General features: G+C 41.6%; 1 protein-coding gene across 6 annotated transcripts in view; it reads left to right on the forward strand.

Annotated features, from left to right (window-relative positions):
- SULF1 (sulfatase 1) overlaps positions 1-27,057 on the forward strand; it is a 178,575-nt gene that overhangs the window by 107,057 nt on the left and 44,461 nt on the right. For 5 of the 6 annotated variants that reach the window (XM_047842721.1, XM_047842722.1, XM_047842720.1 and 2 more), the window contains 5 exons: positions 673-912; positions 11,384-11,535; positions 13,888-14,057; positions 25,298-25,448; positions 26,592-26,767. In XM_047842721.1, coding sequence (XP_047698677.1) covers positions 673-912; positions 11,384-11,535; positions 13,888-14,057; positions 25,298-25,448; positions 26,592-26,767 — 889 coding nt within the window. Of the gene's footprint in view, positions 1-672; positions 913-11,383; positions 11,536-13,887; positions 14,058-25,297; positions 25,449-26,591; positions 26,768-27,057 lie in introns of those variants that run through there. The other variant, XM_047842726.1, reaches the window with a different exon arrangement.

A 27,057-nucleotide genomic window follows, 5' to 3' on the forward strand; every position in this document is an offset into this window, starting at 1 on the left:
TGTAAATCCTTTTGAGTGCAGTAGAATCATAGCTCTTTCATAAGCAGTCTGTCTTTTAATATTACATGTAAACAGGTTAAGATGTAAATTGGTAGTACTATCCTGATAGAAAAACTGGCAGGTATTTGGTGACTTTGCTAGGGAACACCAAGTTACAAAGAAGAAATTTTTTAAATTAAATACAGACATTTTGGAGGGACTTTTACTTAATAGGGGCAAAAAATGGCTTTCCTCTTTAATTTCATATGATTGAAACACTATATCTAGTAACCTCTGCAATGTCACAAGCATTGTGCATATGTGGTGGGCTGGGGTTTTGATGTTCTGTGTAACAGGCTATTGTTCTCTGGTAATCTTCAAAAGGCTGCTGGCCTTTGAATTTGCTCCATATCTAAAATTCTAGCTTTAATTATCAGATTAGCCTGCATTTTTTTCTTTGTGAGTAAGGAGAGGAGAAGCTGAATTGTGTTTATTATTCTGCAAAATGCTTGAGATGATAGGATCCCAAATGCTTAATTTTGTTCCGGAAATGGGAACTGTCAAATTATAGAGCCCTTCAAGCCAATGGAGGGAAATTAATAAATCAGGGGAACAGGGTCACTGAGTGACACAGCATAAATGGGCGTTCGTGTGGCGCAGGCTGCTAAACAACATTGAAATTGTCCCTTCCAGGGTCCCTGCAAGTCATGAACAAAACAAGAAAGATTATGGAGCATGGGGGGGCCACCTTCACCAACGCTTTTGTGACTACCCCCATGTGCTGCCCCTCCCGGTCCTCCATGCTCACCGGAAAGTATGTGCACAACCACAATGTCTACACCAACAATGAGAACTGCTCTTCGCCATCCTGGCAGGCGATGCATGAACCTCGGACTTTTGCTGTGTATCTTAACAACACTGGCTACAGAACAGGTAAAGGTGGACTTTCTAGCCAATGAACTTCTGGCGGTGTAGAAGAGATACAGGTAAATGCATGGTGTAATGAAATAGATGAAGTTCCAATAAGCGGAAGTAGGGTAGACTCTTCTCTTCTGCATCAGTGTCCTGCCCATCCCCTTCTTTTTTACTCTGAAAAGTGTACCAATGAGCGATCCCTTAGAAAAAAGAGTGATTCTCAGTGGGTACGTTTACAAAAGTGTTATATTCATCAGAGCACCCAACGATCAGAATTTTCTAAGAGGATCTGCAACAGAGGAGTATTCACCCCATTTGCCTGCTTGGGATCATGTTACAGCCTGAGGCTTGTCTTAGGTGTTGGTAAATTCCTGCAGATTGTTTCAGTGAGAAATCGTCAAATGTTTAAAACTGCTTAGCATCCACCCCAAGATCTGGGACCCACTAGATAATCAAAAATTATTTTTTGAATTAGTAAATAACTGAATGAATAAGCCAATGAGGTGTACCTTGTTGATTCATCTGTTTATTTATTCATAACTAATAGAAGTTGGAGTTTCTTTAGCTTAGGCTGTGGTTATTTGTAGGTCTCAGATGTTCACCCCCCTTCTTCCAGGAAAGGAAGGCCTCCCAATCGCTACACCTGCTGTCATTGTTTAACCTACATAGGGCAAGAAGAGGTCTCTGGTTAGTTGCTCTTTTGAAAATTGGGGACCTCTTTCAAGAGAAGTCACAGGGGCGCCTGGTGGCTCAGTCAGTTAAGCACTTGACTTCGGCTCAGGTCACGATCTCGCGGTCTGTGAGTTTGAGCCCCGTGTCGGGCTCTGTGCTGACAGCTCAGAGCCTGGAGCCTGCTTCAGATTCTGTGTCTCCCTCTCTCTCTGCCCCTGTCCCACTTGCACTCTGTCTCTCTCTGAAATAAATAAACACTAAAAAATTTTTTTTAAAAAAGAGAAGTCATAAACGTCATTCAATCTTTGTAAGAAAGACTGTGGTAACGTTAGCCCCCAAAGCCTTTATTATCCCAGCATTCCGATGTTCTCTTAGGGGTTTTCTGAACATTTCTTCATGAAAGGCAACAAAGGTGTTTATAGAAGAGCTGCAGTGCACAAATAGTTTTTTTCAGAACCACCAAGACTTAGAAGGATTAAAGATGTCATCATTAAAGTTTGTTGGAAATGGTTTGTGGGTCTACAGCTTCTCTATTCTGAAGATTTAGAAGTAAAGGGTTTCAGATATATGTATTCTCTGAAATATCTTTAAAACATGAAATTAATCTTTCCCTGTGGACTTGGAAAGTATGAGGCCATTTGCTTCTTCGCAGGGCGTTCTGTGTACTCTTAATACTTGTTATCTATGGATAAAAATATTGATTTTGACTCTGATAGCATTGTCATTCACAAGCATCTCAAGATCTCCATTCAGAGGGAAGGCTCCTCCCGTGACTCTCAAGGGTGTTTGCTTATACTTAGGAAAGAAACTAGGTTACTGAGAGTGCCTTATCCTAAGTGTGTTTTCTCACATAAGTGATTTAAATTTATGGCACCTTTCGTCTGAGAGCCCTAAGGCAATTTGCAAACCCATCAAACATCCCTGTAGGGTTTACAGACAGCAAATGTACTTGGCTCTGTGTTATAACTGGGGTGGGGATTTCAAATACTGTGTGACCAGCTCGGAAGCGAAACCAGAAATTCTCCCCTGATGCCTGGTTCCTGATTTTAACCACCGACTCGTGTTTTGTTCATGAGAAGCATCATATGAAATCAATGCCTTTCGACTCCCAGGCTCCCTAGAATTTAATCCCTAGTAGCAGGTATAGAGCTTGAAGGGTTGGGACTCTCACCATATCCAGAGTGAGACGGACGATGCCTGTCATAAGAAATAAAGCTGCAGGATGACACAGAGAACCCTACCAAGACTAAGAGTGGTCAACCAGGGTTTGATAGTCTGTTTCGGGGCAAATCAAGCAAGGGCAAGAAGAAGATGAATGAGTTCTGAAGAAACAGCATATGGCTATGTAACCATAGCCGACAATATTGTATTGTGCACTTGAAATTTGCTGAGAGGGTAGATCTTTGGTGTTGTCACCGCAAAAGGAAAATAGTAGAGGTGTGAGGTGATGGATATGTTGATTGGCTTGGCGGTGGTGAATGTTTCACAGTCTTTATGTATTTCATGCCATCGGGTTGTACACCTTAAATATATTACAGCTTTTGATTGTCACTTACACATCAATAAAACTAGGGAGAAAAAAGAAAGGGGGAAAAGAAGGAAATTAATATATGTCGTTTACTTATGTGCACAGAGGCTTTATCTAAATTGTCTCACTTAATTCTTCCGGCAACCTGGAAAGAAAGGATTTGCCTGTGTTGCCAGTGAAGAAACAGAGACTCAGGAGAGTTGTCTAAGGCCACAGGCTTACCCGTGGTAGGATGAATCTAGCACACCTGACTCCAAAGTCTTTCCTTTTTCCATCATCTTCTTTCTTTACATGTTTCTGTCATGCCTCATTCCATAGCACCTTCAGAGACACGTAAAACGTAACAGGATACCGAACAGTAAGAACCCTGGAAAATGGAAATGAAGGGCTGTACCAGTTAAAGTCAAGGCAAAGCTTGGTATACAAAGTGCATGCCATGGAGATGTGGAGAAAAGGTGCATATTTGGAACTAAGCTTCCAGATGGCAAAAGGAAAAATTGAAATGCCATCCATTACGAAGTTTACTGGGTCACCAAGATAGAAATAAATTATCTAAGAAGCGCAGTGTATTCTGGGCCTTGTTTTAGTTATACTACATTATATCTACCCTACAATGGATTACAAGAGCTTGAATAAAATAGAGATAATTTAGTTCGATCCCCTTATTTTCCGGTGAGCAAATTTACACCAACAAGATCAAAGTGGCACATCTGATATTCTAATGGGAAGAACGGGTGTCAGGACCTTAGTCTTCAGAGTTCTTTCCAGTGTCCTACCCTAAATGTACAGGTTAGGTCTAGAATGACACTGCACCCCATAAGCCTGCCCCGATGACAACTGTCAGGCCTTTTGTGCAGCCCAGCAGCCTGCTTCAGTCACTTGTCTTCTCCAAGAACAGGAGATTTGCTCCTGGAACCTAAGTCTGATTCTGAGGCCAACCTTCCACCCAGGGGCCTGGATACTTAGGTAATAATTGAATTTATAGTGAGTCATCTTAACAGGGGAAAAGGAATTCTTTAAAGGAAACGAGGACTTTTCCAAATAGTTGATAAACCAAAAAAGGATGATACACACATAATAAATTTTGATTGGCCCATTAGTGAATCAGGCAAAAATACAAATTGGAAGACTAAAATGTCAATGATAGAGATCTATACAATTTAAATTTATCCTTGATGGGAAAATATTGAAGTGTCTCAGACAATTAGGAAGCAGAGATGTCTTTGTGACAAGAGTTTATTGATCTAGCCAGGGACAGGGTCCCATTTGAAAATACACAAATAAGCACATCAGGAGGACAGGCATCTTAGGAAATTAAGAAAATTGGTGAATAGGTATTAAACCAACATAATTATTTACAAGCCACTAACCTAGAAGGGGGGAAAGCCAACATATAAAGATTTTATTGTTTTTCTAATAATGAATACATTATTTGGAACATTTAGCTGAGAAGCTAAGAAAAATAATGCAAGAAACCAAAATATATATCATACATAAATATTCATCTAAAGAAAAGCACAGTGCAGTAATCAGTTTTATGAAGAACAAGTCAGAGAAGACGAATTACTAAAAGGCTTATTTTGGGATGCCTCCAGAATATGTGGATTTAAATGAATCGAATTGATCCAATATTATATTTACCATTGTCTGACATGATTTTTTCTTTTTCAGAACTGAGGCATATTTTTGGACTGGCTATAGCCTAAATTTTTCTAACTTTACTCATGGAAAATATGACTGTCCAACAGCTTTAATGTTCAAAAGGGGAAAATACAACAACACGTCTATTGCATTTTATGTTCTGACAAGTGAAGTGGGACTGATATTGGATTATCTATCATAGAAATGAATATCCTGCCCATCTGCTCAAAAAAAATAAAATGTAGTGTAAAGTTCTTGTAAGAGTATAGACATGAATGTAAAACCTGTCATCGGTTTTAAGGTAAAAGTAACAAGCCACGTTGGAGAGATAGCATCACATATCAGAAGAAAAAAAAAAAACCTAAATCAAGGCTGAGGGGAGTCGGACCCTTGTCCCATCTCTGCCTTTAATATGTTCGGAGAACTTGCATGAGCTAGTTTCCCAATTTGTATATGCAATGCAGAGATCAAACAGAATGATTCCTAGGTTTTCTTTCCTGCCTGAAATTAAACTGTAATTTTATTATAATCCCTGTACGTTTTATATTGACTCATTTAAAGATTGTAGTGTTCACATTACAATTGTAACACATGATACATAAAATCACATGTGAATTAAACTTTAGTCATACTCATTTAACTTCTTATCACTTGGGTGAAAGGGGCAATATTTAATGGAGAGCTGCAGTAAATCTCTTTGTAAAGAAGTCTTTTATAACAAAATAATTTAGACCGATGAATCAATTCTTCTGATTTCATGTCGTTTTATTTTACAAAACTTATGTTACTCGTAGCAAAATTATTTATTTATTTATTTATTTATTTGTCCTCCACACACTAATATTCTTATTTTAATGAATTATGGTATTATAGATCTTGATAGTAACATATGGTATAGCATACATGTATTGAACTACATATGCTTAGACTTACACTATCTTTTATGAATAGTGTAAGTATTTTAGTGTAAGACTTTTACATATCTTTTATGAAAAGATATAAAGTAAGATCCCTGCCTTGACAAGATATAAGTAAGATCCTTGTCTTCATTAGACTTACAGTCTCCTTGGGGAATTAAATTATAATTTTAACTTGGTTCAAACTTACGTATATTGGTGTGTTAACTACCAGTAAAATCCTGTGACCCCAAGTTTATCAATTACACGCAGTAAAAACTCAATTAGTGTACCATTTGTTATGTTAAATAAGATTTAACTTCTCCACAGCATCAGAACTCTTTTCTATAGTTCCTCCTGCTGACCTAAAAGCCTTTGCTTCAAAGAGTTGAAGGAAAAATTTTTAAGTATTATGTAACAGATAGTCCTCCGCAGATGTAGCAGGGCCTAAAGTCACCCGTAATTATAATCAGGTCTTTCTGATCTTCCTGCCTGTCACCCGACCCCCCCACCCCCTTTTTAAACAGCCATGAAGGGAAGTGCTTAATGATGTCTCAGAGAAGAGAATGATCTAGAAGGACAGGTAGATGGTGTGTTAGTGATATATTCTGATGGTAGTAAGTTGACATGAATTGCCAATGCCAAGGGATAAGAAAAACTTCAAACTACACATAATATAATGGCAATATGGGCGAGAAAATGAAATTCACCTTAGGGAGGGAGAACGAGATTTAATACATCTGGAAGAAAATAATTAGAAGCCCAGATAATCAATTGCAGAGCGCTGCCAGGAAGCATAATGTTGAAAGAGGCCAGGGGTGATTACAAATGAGTCTCAATGTTACGAGGCAACAAGAAAGGCCAAAGTAACTTGAAGCCAACAGCACCGGGGTGCCGCATCGTGATGCATGAGGTCCTGGTCTCTCTCGGAACAAGTGTGCTGGATGAGGGCACATCTGGAATCCTGAGTACATGTTTTTACACTCTGTTAGCGCAGAGACACCGAAAACCTGGAGGGAGTTCTGAAGCAAGCAACAAGGACTATTAAGAGACTAGAAGGAATAGTTTACATGGGGAGGATTAAGGGAGGGGCACTAGCCATGGCGATGGATAGAAAACAGCACTAAATAACCGAACAAGTAAAACAACAAGGCAAAGGGCAGGAGTGAGTGACCCATCGTGGCTGCCCCGAGAGGAAAAAACAAGAGAGCAAAACTGAACGTAACAGGAAAAAAATCTAAAAGCTAATTAAGCAAGAAAACGGAAGCCAAATGGGAATTCGTTGCCGCAAAATGTGGCCGATGGGGGAAGAAAAGTATGTAACCTCTCAAGAAAGTTTTCCAAATGCACAAGCGCGGAACTCCAAGATCTCCTTGGACAGCCGAGCGGTACATTATTTGAAACCAGGATACAGCGTTGGGAGCATAATGATAACGGTGCTGCTAATAATAATACCAGCAGCAGCAGCATTAAAAAAGCGCTTGTTATGTGCCAGGCACTGTTTTGAGCGCTTTACGTATGTTTTATTTCACTTGATTCTAACAACAACCCCGCCACGGTGCTTATTAGTATCCTTGCATTTTCACAGATGGAGAACTGGACGTGAAGAGAGGCTAAGTAACTTGCCTGAGGATAGCTAGCAAATGACACCGCCAGGATTTGAACCCAGGCAGGCTGGCTCCAGCATTTATATTCCAAGCCACTGTACCCTTTTACCTCTTTTAAGACAGATGGAGAGGAACGTGGGACAAAACCCCTGGGGATGAGGAGAAGGCCAGGGGAAAGAGCTGGGCCCAAGGTTATTAAGTGGAAGGTTCCTGGAAATCGTCCCCTTCTGAAGTAATGGTGGGTGTGGCCCTGGTCCACGGCCTCTGACTGGAGGTCACATTGCCTTTTGTTAGAAAGGAAAATTATCTTGTACTTTATGTGAAAAGGTGATTAGTCTCTAAAGACAAGAACCCCTCGTTAGAATTCCTACTGCACACAGTCAGCTCAGAGGGAAATCCTGAGTCCTACCTGAAGTGAGAGCCTCTGACATTTTGTCCTACCCCCGTTTCTCAGACTTGAGTCAACTCTTCCAAGAAAATGAATCCGACCAGAAATATCAACTTCAGCCACTTATAATTCAAGTGAAAACATAAGTCTAGAATTTATAGAATCCCCAGAATACATGGAGGTCCATGAACCCCAGTGCAAGAAACAAAACTTTTGGAGCCCCTATACTATATACAAGGATGGGAAGCAGGGGGAGTACAGAGATGAGGCAAAGGCGGTGTTGGCCCTCAGAACCCTTACGGTCTAAGGGAGATTAGCTTACGTACAAACATGACCGTAGCGTGAGGAAGAAAGGGAAAATGGCACCAGAGCTGCAGAACCAAATGGCTGTAGAACCGGGCAAAGACTGAGATTGAAATGGCACCTCGTCTGGTCTTGGTAAACAGTGGGGAGAAGAGGGAACTAGCACAGGCAAAGCAGAGAGGTGAAAACCAGAGCAAATGGAGAAAATACATTCTCTGGACACAGGGTCAAAGAGAAATGCAGGATGGACCTGGAAAGAGGGATTTTGTCCAGATTTTGTCCAGTCAGGGTGGCCTTGAATGGCAAGCTACCAAATGAAACTTGGTTGTGCAGGGGAGGGGGACGGTCCATCCACAATTGTTGGAAGAGGGTGATGTGACCAGAGCCAGTCTTCGGGAAGGTGGCACCAGGAGTGGAAAGAGCCTGGAGCCTGGCTAGGAGAGCTGGCAGAAGCCTGTAAGCATTCGTGAGGGGCGTCCTGTAATCAAGGGTGGGGCAGGTTCGATAGCCATTTTCCACCTAGAACCTGCAGGTGGTGGCAACTACTTAGCGAGGGGACCAAAGGAGGGCAGACTCTGGGTTGCCAAGCCTGGTTGACCAGGAAGGTGATTATGACACTCAGAGAATAAAAGGAATCTGAAGAAAGAAGTAATTTCCTAAGGGAAAAGGATAAATTCCGTTCTGGATGATTGTATTAGGTGCGAGTAAAACATTCACCTGTAGGAGGTATCCTACAGGTGGCTGTGGACCAAAGATGAAAGCAAACTAGCTATCCTATAAAGACACAGAAATGACGTACTGTGGACAAGTTTACAGATTCAGAAATGCATGCTTTAAGAGCACTGTCAATAAAGTGCCTGATCCTGGGATCCGTTTTCATCTTCTCAAGCCAGTCATCCAGAAGCTATCTTCCTTCGTGGATGTAAGTGGAGGTGTCTGGGAGACCCTGCTTAATGAAACTAGAAAGTGGCTTTGACTTGGAAGGCATCTGGCTAGCCATCGTTTCACCCTAAAACGAAGGATTGCAGCCTCGTAAAAATCAGAAAAAGTAAAATTTGCATGCATGTGTGTATTACATATGTATGTACATACAGGTGTAAGTGTGCATGTGTGCAACACACGTGTGCACATATACACACCTATATATACGCATATAAAAATCTCTCTACTCCTTCCTACTTAAGGGGAAGGCTATCTACGTCTGCAAGCTAATAGGGTGACCAAACATCTAGGTTACCCAAAATAGTGCTTGTCTATACCCGTGTCCCTGGCGAAATTACAACTATTGGAAATAGTACCGTCCTCCTCTTGCAGACTGATTGAGTACTTCAGTTTTTAGGATTGGGGCTCGTAAAGAACCCTTTCAGAAAAGTGCATGGAATATCACATTATAAGCTTCCTTACAAATGAAAATGTGTGTGTGTGTGTGTGTGTGTGTGTGTTTAAACCAAACTTAAAAAGCTGAGAGCAGCTGCTGAGAAATAGTATTTACTTCAGAATCATACATGTAAACATGAGGATAACTTAACTACAGAACGTAGTTTAGCTTTTTGTGTAGCTGCGGAATTACAGTTATGTTGCTGTTGTATTAGAATAATTTTTAGGGGCGCCTGGGTGGCGCAGTCGGTTAAGCGTCCGACTTCAGCCAGGTCACGATCTCGTGGTCGGTGAGTTAGAGCCCCGCGTCAGGCTCTGGGCTGATGGCTCAGAGCCTGGAGCCTGTTTCCAATTCTGTGTCTCCCTCTCTCTCTGCCCCTCGCCCGTTCATGCTCTGTCTCTCTCTGTCCCAAAAATAAATAAACGTTGAAAAAAAAATTCCGTTAAGAATAATTTTTAAACATCATCTTGAAATAGAAATGTGTATTTTAAGTACTAATGTGAAGTTAATGAAAAACACTTTTTAAATATATACAGTTTGTTTTTTTTTCTCTGTAAGAATCATAAATGTTAACAAATTATGGGGCGCCTGGGTGGCTCATTTGGTTAAGTGTCTGACTTCAGCTCAGGTCATGATCTCGCGGTTCGGGAGGTCGAGCCCCACATTGGGCTCTGTGCTGACAGCTCAGAGCCTGGAGCCTGATTCAGATTCTGTGTGTGTCTCTATCTCTGACCCTCCCCCATGCTCTCTCTCTCTCAAAAATAAATAAACATTAAAAAAAATTACCTACAATTGAAGTGATTAAGTATTTATCAGCAAGGCGATTTGGTCAGACATTATACACAAACTTTGGTATATTGCAGATCGCTTTATTGCACTTGTGAAGCTCTCTTGTCTAACCTGAATTTACATTCCATGGTGATAACATGGTTAATGTAATGTGATTAAAGTCAGTGAACATATGAAAGAAAGAAAGAAAGAAGAAAAGAAAGAAAGAAAGAGAAAGAGGAAGAAAGAAAGAAAGAAAGAAAGAAAGAAAGAACCTCTTTCTCAAAAATATGCTAACAATACATTTTTGGGACCCTTCTAATAGTTACAAGGTATTTGACTTCAAAATCTAACCCATTTTGTTCCCAAAACTCCAACCTGCCTTTCTCTCCCCTTTGCCCCTCTCCTATCATCATCTGTGGCAGAGGACCAAATTCAAAGTTTTTCTCTGAAAGGATCAATAAGTCTTGTTGCACAGTGGCCTTTCTTGGATGTGTGACATGCCAGAGTTACAAATATGAAGCCCCTCCAGTGCCCTCTTCAATGAGCAGTGGTGTGCATGTTTGTGGCCCATGTACTTCTGTTGCACTGTAATTCTATGAAAATTAGCCATCTGTGTAGTAACTCTGTGTCATCAGGATTTTTAATTATCAGTAATAGACCTATGCATTCGTGAAATACACATAATGTAAACACCGATGCTGTAAAATGTGTGTGACATAAAAACCCTTACCAGGTGCCATAGAAATGGAGTTTACCATGGTTCCTCGGTTTGGAAAATTTGGATATGTGAAAACAAAGACAAGCTTTTCTGTAGTGTTTTTACAACTCTCAAAGAGTGAATAGTTTTTACAACTCTCAAATAGTGAAATTAGGAAACTTATTTTATCACAAAGACTGAACTTTCAGTCTTCCAGTATTTGCCCGATGATAGCATTCCAGATTTCTATTGGCTACTTCTCTGACTGTTACATCAACTTAACAAAAGGGTAATTCTGCTTTTATCCCAGCACAACCACAAGAAATAGATGTACCCGGAGTATCGTGATCATTATGGTAATTTTATTGAATGATAATCCATGTACTTGGGTGCGATGTTTATTTATTTGAAAGGAAAATGCTTGTGTGTGTCACTTGGCCAAAGAATCAAGAGTATTACACTACTGTTGTTTTGACATCCACTGTTACCTAGGTTAACTTGTTTTACTGCCTCTTTTTCAAGTCATAATTTCATACTTATGCATTTATGCATTTATTTGTGATTAATCATTTCATATGAGAAAATAATCCTGTTTTTTCCCATTGCAGCCTTTTTTGGAAAATACCTCAATGAATATAATGGCAGCTACATCCCTCCTGGGTGGCGAGAATGGCTTGGATTAATCAAGAATTCTCGTTTCTATAATTACACTGTTTGTCGCAATGGCATCAAAGAAAAGCATGGATTTGATTATGCAAAGGTAATTTTCAGGCACTTTCACACTGCATCAATTTACTTTATGTGTAATGGGGAAAAGCCATTTTCAGTGAGTTAAGTTATACATGAGATTGGCTTTCTATGTTCTCACAATGTTAGAATGAGAAATTTTAAGGTAATTTTAAACTCCAGGCAAGAAAAAGATTTTCAAGGAACACTGACTTTGACTAGTGATATTTTTCCCTCATTAGGATGAAAGGCAATCAGCCTCTGATGAAAGTTACCATCAAGAAAATCATAGATGTCTCCACTCTGTCTTGTGATAATTTTTGATTTCTCTGCTCTCCAGAGGATTGGTCCACATAATCAAATGTTCATCTTGTACCATTTTGCTTTTCATTGGGGTAAAAGTATATTTCGTCCATGGCTTCACGTTTAGATGTAAGAGTAAGAGCCGACAAGTGCAATAATCGAAGGTCGAGAAACCACGGTCTTTCTCTTACTCCTGTGGGAGCAAGCTTTGATACATGGCAAGGACACACCTGCTCCATGGCGGCTCGAGTCCATGAAAGTCTCTGAGGCTATCAGTCCTGGGATTTCCAAACCAGTTCATAGACACTGAAATCGACATGTCCCTTGGCTCTCTGATAAATAGATCCTAGATTAGACTTTTTTAAATTCACAAACGTTTTGTGATTGCCAACTTAAAACAAAACGATTTTCAGAGGACAAGAGTGAAGGGGGAAATATCTTTGAATTTAGCCTGCTAGTTAGCCTAAAATATGCTCTTCTCTTATAGCCGTGCCCATCTCTTCCTCGCTTATCTAAAAGAAGCTGACAGTCTGCTCTATCCAGCATAGATCGCTACGAAAGAGCCATTGGTAGAAGTCAGAGAGAGGGAACTTGATTTAATTTTGGCACAGTGCTGCCTTTATGCTTGGCCCAATTTGAGCCCAAGGAACTTGGTTGGAGATGAGGTATAAGCCTCGCTCTTTGGTATCTCTCAGAAAACAATGAATGCAAATGAAATTCACAAACATTGCTAATAGGATTCCAGACTCATCAAAGTCGAGAGCTGGCAGGGACCTTGGAGGCAGATTTGAGCAATGTCCTACAAAGTGCACTAATTGTCACTGCTATCATTTTTTATCTGTGGGGATGCTTTCATGCTCCTTGTTCAAGCTATTAACCTTTCTTTCCCTGTTGTCCTAAGGAGAGCAAAGTAATCATGATTCCCTCCAAAGACTAAATTAGCGTAACTTGCCCATTATCACAGCTGATTAAGTGTCAAAGACAACTGTGTCCAAAAGAATATATGGGGGGTTTTTTAGTGAGAAAAGGAATGAATCAGACACTCCCATGGAGGAAGGTGATAGCCTGTGGACTTGTCCTAACAATGACATGTGACACAGATTTCCTCCCTTGGGCACTGCTTTGGCAGCTGTTCTGGTCCTTGAATCTACATGTGATTAGTCATGCCTGGAAGCCTCCACCATGGTGAACGTTGTCTGGGCACTTTCTGAATAAAGTTTGTACTGGAACTCCAGGCCAATGATACCCACTTGGAGGAAGCAGGTGGTTTAATTTAAAATTTTCATCATTCCTCTTCATTCCATTTCTTCCTTCTCCCTTACAGAGTTGCATCAGTGCCTCAGACTGTGGCTTAAGTCATTTTATTAAGAAGTCAGGCCCAAATGCCAGCAGCTGTATCATTTTAGTTGTGCAATTAACAGTATAATCTGCAGGAAATCAAATGCTCCCCATATTTAGTGTTTCAAGTAAATTAATTGATAAAATATTGCAGCTTTTCCCTGTGTACCCAGATTTTGGCTATGGCTTCCATTAGCAATTACTGTGTAATTCCCACAGGTGAAATTTTAATTTAAAGAAAAGACCTTTGCTTTTGTTTGTGCATGTGGCTTTGTGTGTGTGTGTGTGTGTGTGTGTGTGTGTGTGTGTGTTCTGCAACTGTGAATTTGTAGTGGGCGTGGGTGTTTCCTGCCCTTGAAGTAATTAAATTTTTTGTCAACGAATTACATCAATGAAACCTGAGAATGAAATATGTATCCGGTGTTTCATGTTCTCTAGCATTTGGATTGCCAGATCTGATCATTATCTTGGACAAACAGAACTTTTTTTCTTTCTTAATTGCTAAGTTGTGCTTTACTTAAAATAAAATTTTTGCGTGTTACCAACCTAGCAGCCCTAGCAAGTAACTGGCAACCGATTTTCTCTGTTAGGGAAGATGTTTTGCTGCTTTGGGAGTCATTTTCCTTCCTGCTTTAGACCTTATCTCTTCATTCAGGGAGATGCTTCTGAAGAAAGCAGTATTCAAATGTGATCTGATGAATGTCACCTTTTGTAATTTTTGTTTTGTGTCAAATGTATGTTTCAGGACTACTTCACAGACTTAATCACTAACGAGAGCATTAATTACTTCAAAATGTCTAAGAGAATGTATCCCCATAGGCCCATTATGATGGTGATCAGCCACGCTGCGCCCCACGGCCCCGAGGACTCGGCCCCACAGTTTTCAAAACTGTACCCCAACGCTTCCCAACACATGTGAGTAATAACATCCTTTCTGGGACCTGCTGAACACAGGCCTTTCCTTTGCTCTCCACCTCCCACCTCTCCCTCACCCCATTTCCTTCCACACCGTGTCTCCAGAGGCCGGAATACTAGCTTCTGACATGAGACCATGGCGCGGGCTGGCCACGGGGCCTTCTCTAGTGGTGTCATTAGGAATCATATTTCCAACATGTATAAGTAGCCAAATAGAAAGGAAGAGAAGCACGTAGGCTTACTGGGGGAAATTTTTATCAAGCGTTCCCTTCAGTTGTCTTAAATAATATTCCTGAGCGTGACCTAATAATAAAAACAACGATCCAGTGGTATGCTTTTCATAGCAACAGACTGGCGACCCCTGGTCTGGTTGTAGAAATGCGGGGTTATTTTCTAGGTGAATACTGTCGTAGCTTTGCTACAGATGTGCAATTAGGATTGCTGCAGAAAGCAGCTTGAATGGGCTTGCCCTAGAGGCCTTCTCAGGTCACGGCTTTAAAATACCTGATGTTTCTTTTTGAGAGGCAGGATCCTTGGTAAGGAGGGGCAGGGAGGCTCGGGGAGGGGACTCAGCCCACACGGGGGGCTGAGGCAGAGAGCAGAGAGCTGCGTTATGCTGATGATTCTCACTAGCCCAGGGTGGAAAAGTCTAGATGCTTTGGCAGCAAAGAACATGAGTTTGTTTTGTACTCTGTCGACATGCTTCCTTCCCACCCATTGCAATAACATGCGGGCTTCCCTACAGAGCAGTTGGCTCTGTGTCTGCTGAAGGATCGGCCATCAGACAGGTAGGGAACAGGGAACTGATATCTGTTTCTTTCATCACTAAACCTCCAAAATTGGCTCTTAATCTGTTTATGCTTAAATATCATCCGTTTTCATCCACACTGACTTCCCAGCCACAATCCCAGACAGAAAGAAAATAGATTAAATGTATTTATGAAAAGAGAAGCATTGAAGGCACCATCGTTGCTGGTCATTCCATATCCCTGAAGAACCTTTCCTGATTTCTTATTTCTTACAACGAATAAACTGATCACTTTTGGTCAGTGGTACTTAATGCGTCTTGATCACATCAAGTGATTTAGAAAGAAGGAAGGGGATCAGAGCTGACAGAAGATAGGAACTAGCAGTAGATATAAAGCCAGGACGGATATCCTACCGAACATGCCCAGTGGGATAGGAGGAGGGAGGTGTTTCAGTGCAGACAATATTGTCAACAAATAAAGAAGTTTGCCCCAGCACCTGGGGAATGTGGTCTGGATGACTCACTGTGTTTGAGAAAGACCCCTGTGGTTGGATATATAAGTCTCTGAAGGTCTACCTACATATAACCTTGCAACTAAATTCATGAGTGAAGCCCACAAGTGGCAAGTGGCTGTCCATTACAGATCACTTACAAATTCAGCAACCCTGCTGGTTCAGAAGTCTCTACCAGGTTCTTCCGTGCCTCTTTCCTTTTCTTTTTTAAAATGTTTATTTATTTATTTTGAGAGACAGAGAGAGAGCCCGTGCGCACCCACACGAGGGAGGGAGGGGCAGAGAGAGAGAGAGAGAGAGAGAGAGAGAGAGAGGGTCAGAGAGAATCCCAAGCAGGCTTCATGCCGTCAGCACAGAGCCTAACACAGGACTCAGTCTCACGAACCGTGAGATCGTGACCTGAGCCGAAATCAAGAGTAGGAAGCTTAACCAACTGAGCCACCCAGGCGTCCCTCTCTTTTCTTTTGAATCAGAAATCAGTCTGTGTAGGTTCTGTTGTTGCCCTGGCAGATTCCCAGCCTATGGTGGCTTTCTCCAACTGTAAACATTACCGGTGTTTTCCCGAGTTTGAGGAGAAGGGATTGACAAAATGTGGTGTTTTATGGCTCCTTAGAAGTCATCCTGCCTTTGAAGCTTCCAGGCAAGGTCCTGGGCCTCCAGAAGAATCAGCCACAGGTCAAAAGGTTCTGACGGCTCAGTGGCACGCACAGACAATTGTGGGAAGAGAGGAATCTGCAGATTTCTTAGGGCCTTAGTGATAACTAAAAAGCAGCATCTCTGATTCCAGCAATTAAAAATTCTATTTGACTCCACAGATATTTATGAGTAGTGCTATATAGTACGGCAAGGATGTAGGCATGAGGAAGACACGAGTGCCAACACTGGGGAACCAATAATCAAAGACAGGGATTGGCACGCTGGGGTCAAATCCAGCTTGCCACCGGCTTTTGCTAATAACATTTTATTGGAATACAGCCATGCCCATTGATTGATGTGTTATCTGTGGCTGCTTTCGCAACTCAACAGCAGAGTAGTTGTGGCAGATACGCTATGCCCTGTGACGCCCAAAATATTTACTCTCTGATCCTTTACAGAATAAGTTTGTCCCCAACCCCTGCTCTAGGCAGGGGATGGGCAAGTGCCCAAACAGCCATATCACCGGTAGGAACAGAAGTGGTAAGGACTAGGGAAGGCATCCGAGGAGCTACGGAAGTTTGGAGGAAGACCCATTCACATCTTTTAGGGGAACAAGGAAAAGTGGAGAAGCAGACATTCAGAATGGGCCTCAAAGAATGGGCAAAATTTCTGCAGCTGACCCTGTAGTTTGGGTAGGTGACCTCAGGAAGACAATGGGACACGGACAGGTGGTCGCCATGTGAAGTAAGGCGATCTAAGATGTGACCTAAGAGAATGGAGTGCAAGGAAAGCAATAAGGGTTAGAGCTAGAAAGGGAAACTAGCAGAATTTTGAGGGCTTGAATGGATTTGTATGTAAGCATAGGCAGAGAGTCACTGGAGGTCACTTGGTAGGGTAGTAACTTGGTCATTTTCACATGTAAATTGTTTCAGTTATTTCTTTTTAGTTCAAATGGACCACGAGTGTGCCTTACTTGTGATTCTATAAGGCAAAATCTACACACGACAGAGCAAAAAATATTTAGGCCTTTGAGACAAACAAGCCTGGGTTCCTTTTTCATCGGTCCTCCCTAAGCAATTGTTTTAACCTCTAGGCACCTCCATTGTCTCATCTGTAAAATGAAGATAATACTAGCATGTTGACATGATGTCACGAACAAAAATTAAGAGAGGAAGCGTAGCTAAAGTCCCCACAGGGGCCCGGGACACAGAAGCCACTTCAGAGATGCTAATTCTTAGTGATCCTTTCTATCAAGATGAACCACATAAAGCCACTCTTTCTTGATTCCATCTTTCTTGACCTACAAAAATCTCAATTTCCTTAGGCTCAACCCGTGTTTAGGGGAAGCAACTGAAGGATTGACAAGTTGATACATGTCCGTTGTGATGTGACAAATCTCCTGACAGGCTAAGCCTCACACTGTGATGAGCCTCTCACACCTGGCCATTCCAAAAACACAGACAGGCTAAGCACCAATCTGGGCCGTGTTATCTTTTCCAGGTGCAAAGTGTGCTCAAGGAGCAAGGGCCAGTTAGGAGAACACCCTTCACCATAGAAAATGAAAATCCATGTGGTTGATTGAGTGATTCAGCTTCTCTTTGCTGCTAAGCCTTGAGCTTCGGTGCATCTAGGATGGAGACATCCGTTGTGTCTCCTGTGGGTCTTAGGAGCCTCAAGACCCTGGCATCTTAGTGGTAAAAGTTTCCCCTGACTGACGCTCACTCGAGGAAGGGGCTGGGGTGAGTCGGTGTGTGGCTCTTGTCCCTGAGCGACTGCCCGAGTTCACGGTTCAGTCCGTAGACATGAAGAGTGAGACAAATGAAGACAGGCTGCTAACTGTGGTGCATGGGGCTCCTGAATGGCCGGTTTCCTTAGAGAAAACACGAGCAACACATTCAAGCAAAGGGATGTAAGCAGTTAAGTACTTTGCAGAAATGTTTGGCAAGGCCCTGAAAACACTGAGAAGCTGTAGATGCTCCCTTTTTGAGAGAAGCAGGTAACACGAACACGCTCCTTTAGGTCACCTTCCTTGGTGGTCACGCATCATCCAGATGCCTTTCACGTGGCCCAGCCTTGTAGTTATCTGACCCTCTCAGACCGGAGTGAATGCATTGTGTTTCCACGGTGTTTTCCATTCCCAACAAAGGAAGGAAGCCAGGCCAATACTGGCTTATTGGCTTTACACACTGAGGCTAGAGACTATGCCCACTGACTAAGAATGTGGACAGATATCGACCCCTCGTGGCATGGGGCAGTGTTTAATCAGAAGCAGCTCGGCTGTTCGCGGCCTCGGTGATATCTGAGGGAGCCTCCATCAAAACATCACACATGATAATCCTTATCCTAAAGCCCTCCACTATGGGGAAGACCCGTCTGTGCTTTTCAGTAAATCATCTCCCCAGTAGCCTCATACTAATTCTGTACCCTCACTCTCGCTTTGACATAGCTTTTCTCTCCTGGCCTCCGTGATGTGATAACGTGAATCAGTGACAGGAAAAGAGATTCCATTTACCTACCTGATGAGTCTGTGGGAAGCCAAGAGACTCCTTCGTCACCTTCCTATCAACCCTGTCCCTATCGACTTCAATTTTTTTTTGTTCTAGGTCAACAGTTCTTTCTCCCCCTCCCCGGAAATGTGAGAGTTCAGGAGAAATCTAAATTCTTGGTAGAACAATTCAGGAGAAATCTAAAATCTTGGTAGAACACACACAAATTCAGGAGAAATCTAAAATCTTGGTAGAACAATCCAGGTGCACTAACTTGCAAGGATCATTCTGAAACTGTGGTTTGGGGATGACATAGTATGTTAAAGGGACAACTAACTACCTCTGTGTAAGCCTCAGAACAAAGTTTCTGAAACACCTTTATTATCTGAAGTTGGAAAAAAGGGTTTTTACTTAAAAGAGTTTGCACATTCTTACTTCGCTTCTTCCACAAATCCATAAAAGAGAAAGAAAGTGCTTTTGGAAAGGAGAGAATTTTCTTTATTTTTATTTTTTTAACGTTTACTTATTTATCTTGAGAGAGAGAGAAAGAGAGAGTGCGAGCAAGGGAGGGGCAAAGAGAAGGGGACAGAGGACCCGGAGCAGGCTCCAGGTTCTCAGCGCAGAGTCCCATGCGGGGCTCGATCCCACGAAGCACGAGATCATGACCTGAGCTGAAATCAAGTCAGATGCCTAAGCGACTGAGCGACCCAGGTGCCCCGGAAATGAGGGAATTTTAAATTCTCCATAAAATCTTTGATTTGGGCAAAACCAATTTCTCCTTTCCTGTGTCCCCACTTTGTTCTTCTCTCCATCATTGAGTACATATCCCATTGCACTGGCTATTTACCAGACCCTTGAAGGCAAATTGCACACCCCCAGGGGGCAGCATTCACACAAGACAATGGTGCCCTGGGGTGATGCAAGACAGCTCTTTCCTGAAGGCGGTCACACGGTCACATGTTGCACCTCTCCCTCTTGTGCCTGGGGCACGTGGCTCCTGCCGCCTTCCCTGCGTGATACATTTTTCTTTAGTAAATGAATAAGCGTGTTGACCCCACCACCTACGTGACATTAGAACACTTATAATAGTATAAAAATATTGAGGCAATCAGTTTTATGAATTAAAGGACACCTAGAGATCATCTAATGCCATGAATTTTTAGATTAGAAACTGGAGGCCCAAATTCTATTTAAAAAAATAAAAGACCCAGGTCAAATGGCTTTACCCAGGTCACCTAAGAGGTAGGGAAGGACAAAGCTGGAGCCAAAACTCCGTTCTCTTGGCCCCAGGTGATCTTTCTGCTGCACCAGGCTTGCTCAGTATGATTCACAGTCACGGTTAATATTAGAAATGGTTCCTGTGTGTGTGTTTGCACAATTCTATCGGAGTTTGCAGTACCTTAGAAGACTTTATAAAATTAGTCTCCTGATATACCTATAATCAAGATCATTTGATATTATTCTGCATGCATTCAAATGTTACCCACCTAAAGACATTTGAACTCAGGTGGGGAATATCTCCACAAAGTCAATTAAATAAGTTCAATTTGAGTGAAAGCTGAGACGGTGCAACTTGGGAGATTAAGTATAGAATTTCCAATTTAATGCTTTGAGTGTGTGTCTTAAATCTGTATAACTGGCTTATTCTGGGAATTGAAACCTATTTCATTTCTTAGAGAATGATGGTCCTGCTACCAAGACCCTTTACGAGTTAGATCATTAGAGTTTTTGTTGTTGTCCAAGACTAAATAACAAATGAAGAAAACACATGTTCAAATATAAAACACTAGAAAGGTATTTCTTTTCACTGGGTGACAGCAAAGGCCATCAGCAGTAAAAATGAACTGCTAAATTCTGTGTAATCCCCTGAATATGGATTTAATATACAACACGTGCGTTTCTTGAACCTATTTCTTTTCTGGGAAGAATTCTTCTCCCCAAATACCCACCTATCAAACAGAAAGGTGACATTATTGATTTTCAGAATTCTTATTCTTATTATGCCAATAAGCAACACAAGAAAGAAAATCAAAGCCCAAAGAGAATTAGCATTGATGGAAAAGGTCAAACTTACAAATGTGTGGTCTAAAGGATCTGTGATCTAGTGCGAAGCAATAAATCCAAACAAATAATGACTGCAGAAAACCAGTGTGCAGAGAAGCCTTACTGGGGAACGGTAACATTTTAAATATAGGAATAGTCTGTTGAGGGCTACAGACATGTTTTGTGCCTGGAACGCACAGTTACGGGTAAAATCCTTCTCTGAATAGACAACAAGAAGTCTTACCAGATCAAGCATATGGATTTTTTTTTTTTAAGAAAGCAACAGAAACTTGGGGCGCCTGGGTGGCTCAGTCGGTTAAGCGTCCAACTTCAGCTCAGGTCGCAATCTCACAGTTTGTGAGTTCAAGCCCTGCATTAGGTTCTGTGCTGACAGCTCAGAGCCTGGAGCCTGCTTGGGATTCTGTGTCTCCCTCTCTCTCTCTGTCCCTCCCCCACTCAAGCTCTGTGTCTCTCTCTCTCTCTCTCTCTCTCTCTCTCTCTCAAAAATAAATAACATTTTAAAATATATTTAAAATATTAAATAAAAATATTAAATAAAAAAAAGAAAGCAACAGAAACTCAGAAACGGCAATCTGTTCATTTGTCCTCTCACTTTTAAAGCAGACAGCTAGTGTTACCTACGCTTTTTGCTGCTACACCCAGCTTGCTTCAGAGGGTCAGACTTTGTCTTGTATTGTCAGCAGGTGTGGACACAAAGCAGCTGGTAGGACGCACTTGAACGGGAACCAGAAACGGCTAATGTTTTAAATCAAGACGAATGTTAAGGATCTTAGGACTTAATTTTGAGAGAAAGAAATATATGTACCAGATCTTTTCATGACTGGGATTTTGAGGAACTTCTTGGGGACTGTGATGCAGGACTCTGGTCATTAGGATATCATGGAAGAAGTTCCAGCCCCAGCCCATTCTTTCTGAGTCACCTCTGTACACTTTACTTTCTCATTTGTAAAAGGGAATGAGATGTCCTCCTACCCTCCAGGGTTGCCACAACAACCAAAAGAGCTATTAAATGATCTTTCCTAGATACCTGTAGAAGACCTTTACCAGCCACCGGTGAGTAGGGGTATGATGTGGTCCCAGGATTTGTTCTCTGGAGTCACTGAAGTCTCTTCGAATCCTCACCAAACACTGTAGCTGGTATTCCCATTACATAGATGAAGAAACAGAGGCTTAGAGAAAAAAAAAAGTTGCCCACGATCACACACCAGTAAGTAACAGGGCTGGGATGAGATTTTGGGTCTGATCCCAAAACATTCTGGAGCAATCGATTATGTGATTTTACACTTTTCCCTAAAACAGTTACCTGCTTCTTTCAGTGGTTTCTGTTCCAGCTGACAGCTCCAGGTCCTGTTTGAATAATTGTGAGTCAGTTCTTTGGGAAGCAAGCCTTAATTATCACTGGGGGACAGAAGGCTGCATCTTCCAGGAATCTGGCAGACCCCGGCAGGAGGCAACCACAGGTCTTTGGCAAAAGATCACTTTTCAACAACATTGTCAATTGCAGCGACCCCCGAACTTACACCTGCAGGTCCCCGAACAGCTGCCGTTCTGTGGGAAGCAGTGGCAGTCTGTCTTCCTTTAAAAGGCAAATGTGTACCCCCTCCTTGCCCCCTGCTGAGATCTCACCTGGGATTTCATCCCCAGAGCTGGGGGTCAGCTCCCCACTGCGAGAAATTAAGGGGGAGGGGGGAATAAAGGCAACGGTTGGGGGTGGGGAAGGACAGCTCTGACAACAGACCTGAACTCTCCTTTTAATATAAGCCAGATTTAACATATGTCATTCTGTAAATCTGGGAGTCCAATTTGAGGCTTGTAATTTGCTGTGACCTTTCCCGTTCCTCCAAGTAGATGGAATTGTGCCAAGCACATCAAGGTAACCGGTAGAAGATATAATTTGCCCGCTGTGAGCCTTCGTTCTGGTTCCCTATTGTAGTTTTTATTTGTGTTGAGGTTTTGTGGTTTTAAAAAAGTCAACTCGATTTATTTTAAAATTAAGGCAAACCAACATCAAAGGCAGTAAGAGGAAGATGTTTAGGTATTACAAAGAAGCCTGTGTAATCTTTTATAGCCGTATTCTTTTTCAGGGCACGTATCAGTAAATAGTTAGGGGACCTTTCATGACCCACTTGCTATATTTCTCTGACCTCGAGCTACCCCCACGGGTGAAAATCCTTTTCCTATGGGGTTTAGAAGCCTCCCCTCTCCTCCTCCTCAGCCTCTCAATCTAATCCTGTTTGTACCACAACATGCCGCGTGAAGAATAAGAAACAGGGCTTACATTCCTTCCTACTGCACAAGCTCCTGAGATGCGACAGGCTGATTCTGCCTGTGTTCACTTTTAGATATGAGGAACCCTTTCAGGCCCAAAAAAAAAAAAAAAAAAAAAAATGGGACCAAGTGGTTCATGAGTCATTTATTGGGGAAGCAGAAGAAAGCTTATATGGAAAGTTTCTCTTAAAAAGAATGGCGGGCGATACCTGAAGAGCTTGTCTGGTTTTTAATGCGACAGGATTTTCTCAACCCAGACACTTATATAGAATGTATTTATTTATTGGTTTATGTAGGAAACTCATGTGCCTCTGTACTAGGCGCTTTTAAGTGATACAGAGATAGATAGATAGATAGATAGATAGATGATAGATAGATAGATTTCTCAAAAGAGCTTTTTAGGAAAGGTACTATTATCTCCATTTACAGATGAGCAAATTGAACCACACCTGCTTTTTCTACTCTGCAAATCTGTCCCTTTCAAAAAGGAGTTGACTTACACTAACTACTGAGCACAATTTATACAATTTTAGGTACAGTGCCTTCTGTGTTCAGTGTTATATTGGTATTTGTGCTGTCGTAGTTCTGCTAGTTAACCAGCATCCGTACTGATCATCAGGGTAATTTTTTGTGCCAAGAAGGTCTGTGGTACCAAAACGATGTTTTCAACTATCGAAAGAGAAGTTCTGCAAATCCACTGGCGGAAGAAAATGTATAATAACAGGCAGCATTTATATAGCTCAGTATACAAGTATGTATCCCAGAAACTCCAGGTTTACCCCAAGGGAAATTGATATCACAACAAACCAGAGGAGTACATGTCAATATCCCTGAATTCACCTGGCTTGCAGTGACTGTTTCTCTGGTTTTATAATGTAAATGATGGCAGAGGGTCATCTTCATTTGTCATCATCCACAATTTTTCACTGAGAGGATCCTCCCCTCAGTGGACAGTGGCTACCAGCTTTCTCAACCAACATAGATGGTTACTTGTTCTGTGAGACCAGTTACTTGTAAAGCTGGGGTTCATAGAAAAGCAGTCTCAGATATAGGAAGCACCCCGCACTTCATTTTTTCTTTCATTTTGTTAGAGTAAATGGGCTCTGGAATGGAGTCCGGGATCTACCACCTGATGACTTTGTTAATCTGAGGAAATTGCTTAACTTTGCTAGGCCTCAGTTTTCTCAACTGTAAATAGGAATGATAAACCTATTTCTTTCTCTCTTTTTTAATTTTTTTTTTCGTGTTTATTTTGAGACAGAGGGAGACAGAGCGCAAGTGGGGGAGGGGCTGAGAGCGAGGGAGACACAGAAACCAAAGCAGGTTCCAGGCTCTGAGCTGTCAGCACAGAGCCCGATGTGGGGCTCGAACCCACGAACCGTGAGATCGTGCCCTGAGGCCGAAGTCGGACGCTTAACCGACTGAGCCACCCAGGCGCCCCAGATAAACCTATTTCTAAGAACAACAGAGATAATTAAATCAGTTAAGGTGTACAAAACAACTCAAAACCCAACACATGGTAAATACTAAGTTTTTAATATTAAACAACTTCTGCATGCTTAATAACATCTAAGGAGAAAGTTCAAGTACATTGTAGTCTGGCAGAGGTAAAATATACACGAGTAATTCTCAGTGGGAGAATTACTCTAGTATAGATATGTACTTTGGGAATATGAGGTGGCAGCATCTAATGGTCAAGAGATTTGGGTTAGATGATATCAAAAAGAAGGGGACATTTTGTGGGTCCCCAATGGAATGTGTGGGACACCACTTGGGTGTCTGCAATAAATTAAATAGAAGCTTGAACCAAATGTTTGAAAGTAATAGGACCCACCACCCTGTAGTTAAGAAAAATTGGGCTCTGCACCGATATTGATTTGTCTATTAAAAGAATAGCTTTATTGATCAGCATGTATATTGCAGACATAGAATTGGTTATAATTCCAGCAAATCCAATTAAATTAATGGTATCTAGATATAGCCTATATATCCTATATATAGGAAGGGGAAAAACTCATAGAGACTAGATATATAAGTAATCAGTAAAACAGCCCAGTAAACTCAAGAGAAAAAATATATTGAAATTATGATTATTATTACACATATTTGGGCCTATATCTAATAGCCCAATTAGCAATGAAAGTTTACGACTTAATATCACCATGAAAACTTTCCCTTCTGTATTACTGAGTTTTATCTGTACATATTACAATACCATGATCGTCTTGATGTGTTTTCACACATTTTATTCGATGAATCCAAATGAACTTACACTAATTACTTTTTTAGCTACCGCTCTTGGTTTTATAAGGTTGAATGCACATGCCTTTAGAGGATGTGTGCTGTTCGGGGTGGTGAAGATTTTAGCTTTTCCTATAGACCTAGAAGGTACATGGGAGAAAAAAAAATACTTTAGCAATGTCTAAATCACCTTTCCGAAATGATTGTTTTACAACCTTTAACTTGAAATATTTCTCCAAATGACCAAAAATATGTATAGTAAGAATTCTCTCTGGATATTTTCAGAACCCCTAGTTACAACTATGCACCAAATATGGATAAGCACTGGATTATGCAGTACACGGGGCCCATGCTGCCCATCCACATGGAATTTACGAACGTTCTACATCGCAAAAGGCTTCAGACTTTGATGTCCGTAGATGATTCTGTGGAAAGGGTAAGCATACCAATTTGCCTCGGTGATAGATTTTGGTCCAGCCGCCTTTGTGCGGACCCATTCTTGCCGATTCTGTTTTTGTTTCATGGTTGTTTTTGAGAGAGAGAGGGTATGCATAAGTGTTCAGTGATTTTATCTACCCTCCCTTATCTTGACCCCTTCTGTTAACTCTCCAGGCCACACTGCCTTTGGAGCCAGTGGCAAAGACGAGACAAAAATCAAAACACCATAAATCAAGGGCTACACTCACAAATACCTTCAAGAATTAAGCAAATAATGTAAATACCTAAAGCTGGTCTCGTATGAAACACTAGGGAATGGTGGGGATTATGGTGAACTTTAAGTGTCCTCATCTATAACAAGAAGCAACCACCCAGCTCCAGCTAATTTTCGCCACTAGAAAGGTAGATCCCGTATCATGAGGTCTTCTGACTTTTTTTTTTTTAATTTTTTTTCAACGTTTATTTATTTTTGGGACAGAGAGAGACAGAGCACGAACAGGGGAGGGGCAGAGAGAGAGGGAGACACAGAATCGGAAACAAGCTCCAGGCTCTGAGCCATCAGCCCAGAGCCTGATGCGGGGCTCGAACTCACGGACCGTGAGATTGTGACCTGGCTGAAGTCGGACACTTAACCGACTGCGCCACCCAGGCGCCCCCTTCTGACTTTTTTTTAAGGAAACCAGAAATGCAAACATTTTATGTGAAATTTCCTGAATTTTAAAAAATTAACAGAAGCCGAATAAAACTTGTCTACAGGCTGGATCTAGTTGGATCAGGCCCAGAAGCAGGCTGTTTTTAACCCTTGATAGCCACATAAGAGTGACGAAAAAAATCAACAATGGATTTTTCAATGTAAAACTGATGTGAGGTGGTAGAGGCTGTTTTGTGGAGGGTTTCTTTTGAAAAACAGGTGCACAAAATCTTTAGGAAGAATGTGCCAGATTCAAAAAGTTACATTTCCACTCTATTATTGGACTTCTTCCCTCCAGAATTGTAAGCAACTTGAAAATGTAGTTAGTGATCGTGTTTCTCGGTCTTGTTAAAATAACTCTTGCCTTTAAAAATTAATGGGGAAAAAATTGGGGAGAAATCATGGCAACACTATTGTCATCTTTCACATCTCGTCTCTGTTGTATTTCAGTTGTATAATATGCTTGTGGAAACGGGGGAGCTGGAGAACACTTACATCATTTACACGGCTGACCACGGTTACCATATTGGGCAGTTTGGACTGGTCAAGGGGAAGTCCATGCCATATGACTTTGATATCCGTGTGCCTTTCTTTATTCGCGGTCCGAGCGTAGAGCCAGGATCAATGTACGTATTTCTCTGCTTGCAACGTTCAGCTGAGCTGTCGTGGCTCGTGTATATCTGAGCGAATTCGGTCGCCAATCTCAGTGTCTGGTTTCTTTTCATCCAAAACAGAAAAGGGTGTGTGTAGGTTGGTAATTTAGAAAATGAAAACCTTTTTCCCCCTACAACGAACTAAGAGAAAATGAACTAAGAGAAAGGAAAATTAACTACCTTTAAAGAGAAAGGAAAATTAACTACCAATGTTTATTTCTGTCACGTGGACCAGAATCCATGTCATATGGGCTGTGTACACA

Source organism: Prionailurus viverrinus, chromosome F2 (assembly GCF_022837055.1).
Source record: "Prionailurus viverrinus isolate Anna chromosome F2, UM_Priviv_1.0, whole genome shotgun sequence".
NCBI classification, from domain to species: domain Eukaryota; kingdom Metazoa; phylum Chordata; class Mammalia; order Carnivora; family Felidae; genus Prionailurus; species Prionailurus viverrinus.